General features: G+C 35.2%; 1 protein-coding gene across 2 annotated transcripts; it reads right to left on the bottom strand.

Annotated features, from left to right (window-relative positions):
• Positions 1-3,327: 3,327 nt before the first annotated feature.
• CW7 lies at positions 3,328-9,097 on the bottom strand. Of its 2 annotated transcripts, XR_015212927.1 has the most exons (13): positions 8,946-9,097; positions 8,684-8,873; positions 8,545-8,622; positions 8,324-8,430; positions 7,402-7,462; positions 6,998-7,057; positions 6,836-6,910; positions 6,492-6,644; positions 6,031-6,085; positions 5,539-5,661; positions 5,109-5,341; positions 4,232-4,359; positions 3,328-3,717 (listed from the first exon to the last, which is right to left on the bottom strand). XR_015212927.1 is itself a non-coding variant. In XM_086592483.1 (12 exons), the coding sequence occupies exons 1-12, from the start codon at positions 8,975-8,977 to the stop codon at positions 4,336-4,338; spliced, it is 1,191 nt and encodes a 396-aa protein (XP_086448609.1). In that variant the 5' UTR covers positions 8,978-9,097; the 3' UTR covers positions 4,122-4,335. The 2 variants fall into 2 exon arrangements, 1 of the variants encoding a protein (XP_086448609.1); XM_086592483.1 differs by lacking the exon at positions 3,328-3,717 and having other exon boundaries at positions 4,122-4,359.
• Positions 9,098-9,448: the final 351 nt, after the last annotated feature.

Below are 9,448 nucleotides of genomic sequence, written 5' to 3'. Positions count from 1 at the left end.
GTGACCTTTCGAAATAGGCACTGGTTCGAAACAGTGCTTTATGTTGAAATTGTGTGTCTTTTTGAAACATGTGACTTTTCAAAGAGTTGCTTACTTTTTTCCAAGAGTCACACTATTGTTTCGAAGAGGCACTACTCATCTATAAATAGTGGATGAATTTGGAGAGAAAGACATACCAGATCACACAGAGTTATGATCTTTCTATTCTCTCTTTGTTCTTAGTAAAATATTATGTTGTGTTCGCTGAGTCTATAGGATTGAAGTGCTATCTTTCTATAGAAGGAAATCCGTTCTATCTTGGGATACAGTTTCCCATCAATCTTCAAGCACCGTGAGGGGGAAAATCTGTCTTAAAGACATAGTGAATCTTCATTAGGCTCGGATTTAATCATTAGAAAATTAAGTTCATTAGTTGAACTAAAATGTTTGTTTGTTTTTTGAACTAAATGTTTGCTCATAATATATTTATTATATCAATTTGATTTTCTTGTTTACTTAACAATAAGTATATTTTAGGATAAGTTTCCTACAAAATTAATTTCCCCTGCAGATTAACAACAAATGATCCTTACAATTGGGGAATTGAAAATTTACGTAGGTGAAATTGATGATACAACTGAGATGACTGTTCTAGTTATATATTCGTAATTCGTTAATGAAATTGCAGGGGAACTTATTTCTACAAATATTGCCGAACTTTTCGACAAGTTGATCAAGAGCGGCCTGCATATCATCTGTGTGAATTGAAAGAAACAACGTACATATCAACTTATCAAATAAACAAAGTCAGGCTTAGGTTCAAGCTTTCGGAATCTTTAGCAAACGAGAATCGTCCTAGCCTCCTAGGGGAAAGAGAAAATGGTAGCATGAGGCCGACACCAAAAAAAAAAAGTCTTGATGGAATCAGAAATATTAAAAATTATTATTTTAGAGGTAAGATAGACACTTTGAATTCATTTTTTAAAAATTGGTCTGGCTTTTCTTGGCCCTTTCTCTCTTTTGTACTAGAATTTTTTTCTCTGATAACCCGGCCTCTCTTTTCTCTACTTTTCTCTTTCTAAATGTGAGGTTGGGGTTGGAGTCGGAGAGTAATGTTCCCCTCAGCTCATTTCTTTCTATATATACAACGTACACCTTTTGTTTTGTGGTTTAGAACTTGGAGCGCGAAGTTAAGATGTTAGTTGACACGTAGAATCTCTTTAGCAAAGCATACACTTTCTCCATGCACGTCGTATACATAAATATAGCAAAGAATATTCTTGGTAGCTTTCTTAGTTGAATAACACCCCAAATGTATTCTAAGTTTCTAACACCACCCCAAAGTTTTTTTTTTCGATAAATAACACCACCCCAAAGTAACCTGTATATATGAACTGCACATGCATGTCAGCATGTTATAAGTTATACTTGTAAACTTCAGGCCTTCAGAGTATAAAACTACAAACCACCCCACCAGGCCACTATTCAGCTACCCATTCAGCTATCAAGGTTATCAGCTTTTTAGCTATACATAGTTCGTAGTTATACCTTAGTTCTACCTGCCTACGGAAATTATTTGAACTCGATGAGGCATGCATGCATAGTTCGGAATTTTGGAATTATCGAATTTTTGACAAATCTAAAAATCATAAAATTCACACTATTTCAACTCAGGTTATATTCAGAATTCTGTTTTTTTTTTTTTAAAATTACCAATATTTCAACTCTAAACTGTTTTTTTTGGTTTTTTGAAAAATTGAAATATTGGGCGGAATTCCAATATTCCAATATTCCGTTCGGAATAATGAACACTGCAGGCACGTGACGAGGAATGTCTTTTGTAAAGTGAACAAATAAGCTGATACGCACTTGCTCACTAGGAGTTTGCAGTTCAACTGTTTGTGCAGTGTTTACCACAAATTTTGTGACGGCTTAGAATTTTGAAAGGGCAATTTAGTAATTTCAACTAAAGCAATTAAGGGTATTTTAGTAATTTTAATTGTAAACTGATTCTTAAGGTTCATTGGTGGGGTTTATTTTTAGAGCAAGTCTAATGGAGGGTTGCTAAAAGAAGCTGTTAAACCCTTGCCACATAGGATTTTTACCTTGTCCGACCAAATGTGGTATACCAAAACTTGAATTTCATTCCAATCGCTCATTTGTGTTTTGAAGTGTTAAATGGATACGAACGACACAATTTCTTTCGTCCGTCAATTAATTAATTTGTAACTTGCGTTGATTTTTTTTTTTTTATTTCGTTACGTCATATATTTTGGCAGGTGCTGACTAGCAAAGTCGGTAAAACCTTTAGGTGATGATATCAGAGGTTTGGGGTTCGAACCCCGCCAACATCAAAGAGTTACTGATCTCATTTAAAATAGACTTACCAATAAAAAATAAAAAAAAAAAAATTTTTGATTTTTTTTGACAGAGTGACAGATGACACATTTTTTGTCGTCTCGAAATTTAACACACAGACGGTAGACAAACATTGTGTACCAAAATTTAACACACTGTGCCATTTGTCTCCCAAAACTTATTATGGCAGTTGCTAAACAAGGCCACAAATTTGGCTAGGTTTATCACATCATCCAAATTTAAGAGCTTCTAACAACTCCACTGGAATGACATTTTGGTTTTTTGGGGTGCTATATGGCCTTTTGGACTTGCTCATGTCTTTTGCTACAAGTCTGCAACAAAACTATGAACTGTGAGCTTGTGTAGTTCGACATTGTGTATCTAGCACAATCCGATTACTTTTAGAATTGAGAGTTTGAATGATGTGTGAGATTGCAACTGTGTGGAATTACATTTGATGTGTAAACTTGTAGTACTTCGGTATATTGACAAGGTGATGTGAATAACCATCTTTGCTACACCTTATATAAAGCATATAACCTTGGCAATATGGTATTTTTAGGACACCTTTCAATTCAGATACTTGTATGATAATATAAATATGTTTGATCAAGTGTATCAAAATAACATGATTGTTGAGTTGATTCGCCAACGTCGATATGTTAGCTAGTTTTTTGCAATGATGAAGAAAAAACTATAGTAAAATAAAATAGTTGTGGAATGTGGGGTGAGAATGAAGCAGTGAATTGAAATTTGTGTCTTTTTACCCGATAGCACGCGACAATACCAATGGCGCGTAACAGTGGTAATGGCGCGCAGAGGTGGTCAAATTTTGAGGATACTTCTCTCAAACTTCGGCCTCAAACATACAAGTGATACTAGCACCACCTAGAGATGCTCTAAGAACACTTTAATGAATTTTGGTGCATTTGTTGTTATGGTGTATTTTGTTATATAGATAAAATTTCACTATAAGAGTATATCCGTATATGACCAAACAAATCGACAGGTAAAACCAAATTGATTGAGCAAATTGAGGGTGATGACACCTAGTCCTAACAGGTAATTAAACCTCTGCCAGACAGGGAGAAACTCACATGCGCAAACGTTCCAAAAAAATAGCTTTACAAAGATATACGCAAGACAGCATGTAATTCAACCAGCCCAGAATCCCCAGATATGGTGTGAAAGAAAGACCCAAGTTTATTGGAAGAAAATAATGTTTTTGTTGTGTGCCCAACAGCCCATGAAAAGTAACTTTAATTATTTTTGTTTATTAAATGGAACTTCACGGCATATCCAAAGGGTATTTTGAAGGCTGTGACCGACGAGACCATCTTTTGGGATGAGATCACACGGATAAGGCGAGAGAGCTTTAATCTGCACAAAGTAAACAAGTGATAGATCTTTCCAGCTGTGTTTTTTTTAACATTTTCTTTTATGAAAAAAGTTTTTGAAAAGGAAAGTCAAGACTGAATTAATAGGAATTGCACTGCCTGACTTTATTTGTAACGTAAATTGTAGATTAAAACAATTTTTTTTCTCGTGGCATTTCATCTGGGCAAATGGAGGATATAATTTCACCGACTTTCTACATATTCGACCTGAAACTTCTTTCTACCTAATCTGTGTTAGTGTTTCGTCCATATTCTATGGGCACAAGGGGTAGCAGGCACCTAATCAGAGGGCACTCTGAAAGAAGGCAGTATACAAGTTAGGGGTTGCTGCTCCCACAAACGGCAGCAGAACTAAGGACTGATAATTAGGGGTGACACTCCACTACAGATCAATAAGTTAGACTAGATTGATATATGTAACTTTAAATGTTGTTATCCAAAAGAAAAAGTAAATGTGAATGTTGATAAGATTGACCAAAACTCTAGTCTCTACTTACCGAAAAAGAGGGGAAAAAAGTATTCACACATATACACCACTGACGTTGAACTACAGAGACAAAGTCATCAGTCGATTCAACACCTCCAACTGTTGGCAAAAAGATCACAAATCCACTGGAGGGCTTCCCTGAGCGAGCAAGCAAAATATAAAATTTATACAGGCATGTCAGATTTTGACAAATCAACTGTAAGAACAAGAACAGGTGTTTTACAAAAAAATAACGAGGGAAAAATAAATAACTTGGTGATACTTAATAAGATTCTGACATCAAGGTACAAGGTACAAGCATGAATGTGTATTACATGGAGGATGTTTTATTATGTCAAGTTGATTACCCTAACCAGCATCCTTTTTATTCAGAAGTAGGGATTTTTTATTTTGTTTTTATTTTTTTAAGGATGTTAATAACCAAGTTACAAAGAATGGCAACGTGGTCCTTCTACAGTATCTATGTTTCCATTCACTATGATTGCATCTTGTCAGGGGAGACACGCACAGAGACAATAAATAAAACTGGAACAAATGGGTACGTGGGATGGTAAAAAACAAAAAAATTGGTTGATGAGTTGATGAAGGGTGGTGTAGGAGATATTCCTACCAACATAAAGGAGGTTAATTCTAATTGCAAGTTTTTCACTCAGCACTTTGCGGCAGTGAAGTTTGGTTATTAGTTTATTTTATGAGTTGCCTTTTGGATCTCATTTATTTTCCTGGCAAAGTTGTAAGAGTTGAGTTTCTTGCCATCATTTTTTGAGATAACATTTATTACTTCCAGTATGTGCACAATCCCTTCCAAAAAAAAAAAAAAGTAATGAAACGTAGTATCACGAACCCAATATTACACCATATTTACCTCAAAGTACTTCTTGACTCACCTTAAACAAAATATCATGTGCTATGTTTTCCCAGGGCAATGATATGGACATTAAGCAACATTGGAGCGGCAACAACTCTTCATCAGATCTCCTGTTAGCAGCAGCAGCATAGGCATGCTTTGCTGCGAAGGATGCAGCTGAAGCTGCTTTGCGGACAATTGTACCCAGAGCAATCCCAGATCTCTTGGATATCTGAACTGGTGAAGGAGGATCCAAAATCTGCTGGCTTTGATCTGCATCAGTTATAATGATTACTTAAATATGATTAGCAGGGCCTATCGGAAAAGGCTTGCAAAAAAATTTAGCATTATACATAACTATAACAAAAGTATCCTATTCAAATATACAAATTAGGTTGGACAGAAATTTAGATGTTCAAATCTAAACTGAAACATATGCCCAAGGTTCTACATAGATTTTTTCGAATCACCTGCAATACCAGAAACAGCAACTTCAACTTCTCCACGGCCTCCAGGACCTTTCATGTAAAGCCTGTCCGTTTTACCCGTGAAATGACCTGATGTTAGGAAGCTTCCAAATCGTGATTTCCCCGCTGCAAAATAAAGACAAATAAATACCTGAAAAGTTAAAACGAATTATTCAGGAGGCATAGGTCTCAAACTATTGGTGTAAAAAAAAAGATGTTACACTTAAAGTATCCTTATTTTTTAATTTATTTTATTTATCTCTTTACTTACTTTGTTAAATTTCACTTTATATTAGCAACAATTTTAATTTCTAATCAGTGGACCAGATTAATTTAGTTAAAGTTAAGTAAATTAATGATAATTTTTTAGCATTTCAATTTTATCCATTAGGTTCCACCAGATATATTTACTAATCTAAATTACGATAAATTAGTTTGACTGCAAATTAGTTGAGCAAAATATGCTAGGATAATACTGTGCTAACAGAGACATACCATCATACGCTTCTCTAACCATTTGATAGCTGACAAATCCTGAGAATAGAGTAAGCTGCAACCACAAACACATTGTGTCAAGAGATTCCACAAGGAGTTGTGGTTAGATCGACGCATAGGGCAACCTTTAGCACCAAAATGCTATAGACTGTGGCACTTGCCAAGCGGAAAAGGTAAGACATAACCATGAACAAAAGATGGGAACTAATTAGCTTTCCATCGACCCTTCTAACATTACACTGTTCTATGCACATTTACCGCAGCATACTATACATATTCCACTCCCTTCTCAAACTTTGACCGGTTATCAATTGGAACTCTTGCATCACATAACAAAGAAAAATCAGAACAAAACTATGAAAGACCAAAAATACAGTTGAAATAAAGGTCCCCCTACTTATTCAAATAAATGAGTCAAGCCAGACTACTATTCTTGGAGACTGAATGAGAGAAGTTCTAACCTTAGAAGTCTTCAGCCTTCCAAAATCAGTTTCAATTCTTAAACCAGAAGTCTTATTAGAGCTACAACTAGGCGCCTGATTGTCAGTTGGAAATGCAGCTCCATCATGAGCATTGAGAATTACACAATAGCATTGATCTGTTTCTGTCATGACCTGCAACAAGATAGTGATTTTATTCATTGATGAGAGAGAGAGACAGAGAGAGAGAGATAACAAAACATCCTTAGCAACCAGTCCAGAAGAATGACATAATAGAAGAACACTCAAGTCGCTTACATGAAAGGATAAAATATAGTACTTCTTCTGGGAAAAGAAAGGGGGGAAGAGGGGGCAAGGCATCTTACAACTGCATCAAAAGTAGAATCAAAGTCATCAACAGCAAAACAGATATCTGGATATGCAGGTACTGTTTCTACTTCCTGAACATATAATAATAGATGTTTTTAGGGAGGAAATAAAGAAATCAAATTGAAGATGGATCACTGTTTACAGTACGAGGCACTGACCTTTTTCGAGTCCAGATGAAAATTGACACGACTTGGAGATGCATAGACAGTCTTTACAACCTGCAGTATATAAAACAAAGATCATCTGCATGTTGCAAACTTGCAACTAAGTACTTAATGGATACTGCATTATTCTTGAAGGATAATTCCCTAGCCCATCATTCAAAGAAAAAAAATTGAAAAACACAACTGTTTCCCTCAATTCACTGCACTCATTCAAATCAGAACTCTGTTCCAACATCAGATAAAAAAGAAAGAAAGTGTTTTAATATTTATAAATAACATGATCTTGATTGAAAATCAAAGAAGAAATTTAAAGGACGAGAGACCCTCAACAACACCTTTTCTAATGGTTAAATTCTTTACATTTTGATCATTACAAAGGTTTTATGCAGCAGATATACCTTATATATAGGGGATAAGTGTGTATCTACTCCATTTTGATGACTCCGGAGGTCCTGAATACTGAACCCAACAAAAATTGTATCAATATGAAAGAAAGCAGCCACATAGAGAGCTTGCACAGTCCACATATGAGCAGCCAATTCAGTTACTCCTAATATAACATACAAAACAAAGAAAGAGAAGGGAGAGTAGAACCCATTCTTGCAAGGACAGGATATAATTTATGTATAACAGAACTGAGAGACTATGGAAAAGAAGAGTATCACTCAATTAGTAAATTCATAAGAATGTGACAGTGCAAGATATATTAATAAAGTCTACCACACAAATTATCACAAACTAAAGGAGGGACATAAGCATGGTACATCCGTACAGGTGCACATGAGAGACTCGTATTCTGAAAAACTATAAATTATTCTCATCTATTTGCCTAATCAGAGGACTATGCTATACATGCATCCTCATATAAAAGAGCTGTAAAAAGATCAGGGTAAGATGTTGTGAAGCGCGTTCTTCCCAGAGGTTTCACTAGGTGTGTCATGTGTGCATGCCCCATGTTGTATCCCACTTTAACCATTGTTCACTGCCATAAGACATTACCATGCAGATGAAGATCCTCAGTATTACAACAACAGTTCGCAGAATTAACAGTCAAAATCCAAACAATCTCTCTCTGAGTTTTTGAGGCATGGTATTACAATTTCCTTCTAAAAACAATGTGTTCTGTCAACTAGAAAAGGAAAAAAAAACACTCAGCATTGGTGTTTTAAAAGATCGGTTTAATTAACTTATATAAAATAAAGTAAATTAGGGAGCAATTAGGCATGTCTCTCCATCTCTTTCAAATTACACATTGGTGAAAGCCCAAACACAAACACATAATACATTAAACAACGAGATAGAAGGAAAAGCAAGAAATACCTGCAGATTGCAACTGTTACTGTATATGAAGTGTGAGCAATTAAGTTCAAGTAGAAGGAACGCCTCCAATCCACATCTGCATAAGAACCCCCAACTACTTTTTCCAACTGATTTGACATAAACATAAACATAAACATAAACATAGTAAACTATTATTAACCCGAACGGAACGGCATCATTCATTTCAACTAAAACAAACAAGTGATATTATTTGCATTTACCTTAGATGCCCACCTGCGAACAAAATAAGGAGGCTGTCCTTCTTCCACAGTATCATTAAAACCATATCCATGCAAGCTCTACAATATAAAAGGTATTAACTCACATAATGACATGTAATTAAACATGATCGAACATTACCATTTTTTTAATGAAAAAGATAAGATCGTCATCCTGACGTCTTCTCGATTCGGTATTCTTAATAAAGTACAAGTCTAGAATGTCGTGCCAAAAGTGAGAATCCATTTCAATATCAGAAGCGTCTTCCTCATCGACTACCGTTTTCCCAAGTAAATTTGAGTGTTTTCTCACCATATTCAACAACTCCAACCTGATAACCAAACAATTCAATCAACAAGGGAATTTGTTTCAGTTATAAATAAATAAACTATGTTTTTTGTACCTGGAAGGAGTTTCGCCTCCGTCACTAAGCATCTTCAGATACACAAAAAAAACAAATTGATCACCGACCTCCAAAGACGTTGATCAATAATTGTAAAACGAGAGTGAGTTTTTTTTTGTTTTTGGTATTTGAACGAAAGAATAAGACGATAAATTGTTTAGAACTTGGGCTTCAAATATATAGCCCGGTCCAGTAAACTTGTGCGTAAACCAGAAGCTACGTAAAAGCAACGCAACTCATGCTACTGTAATTAAACTCGTAATAAAGTTAATAAACCCGCGTAATTTACCTATTTTAGTAATAAACACATGATAGACACATGATCTGAGTTGTGGAAACTTTACGTTACATATAGAAAAGACGCGGTATCCCATATCTAAACTAATTTAAAAATCACAACCCTCATCTATATAGTCCCGTAATAATAATAAATTAAATTTTTATGTATTTTTAAATAGTAGTTCTAGAGTCCATTAGGCTGCAAGCAGGTATGAGGGACTTTG

Source organism: Coptis chinensis, chromosome 2, assembly GCF_015680905.1.
Source record: "Coptis chinensis isolate HL-2020 chromosome 2, ASM1568090v1, whole genome shotgun sequence".
Classification (NCBI taxonomy): Eukaryota; Viridiplantae; Streptophyta; class Magnoliopsida; order Ranunculales; family Ranunculaceae; genus Coptis; species Coptis chinensis.
This window is presented reverse-complemented; position numbering and strand designations above follow the sequence as displayed.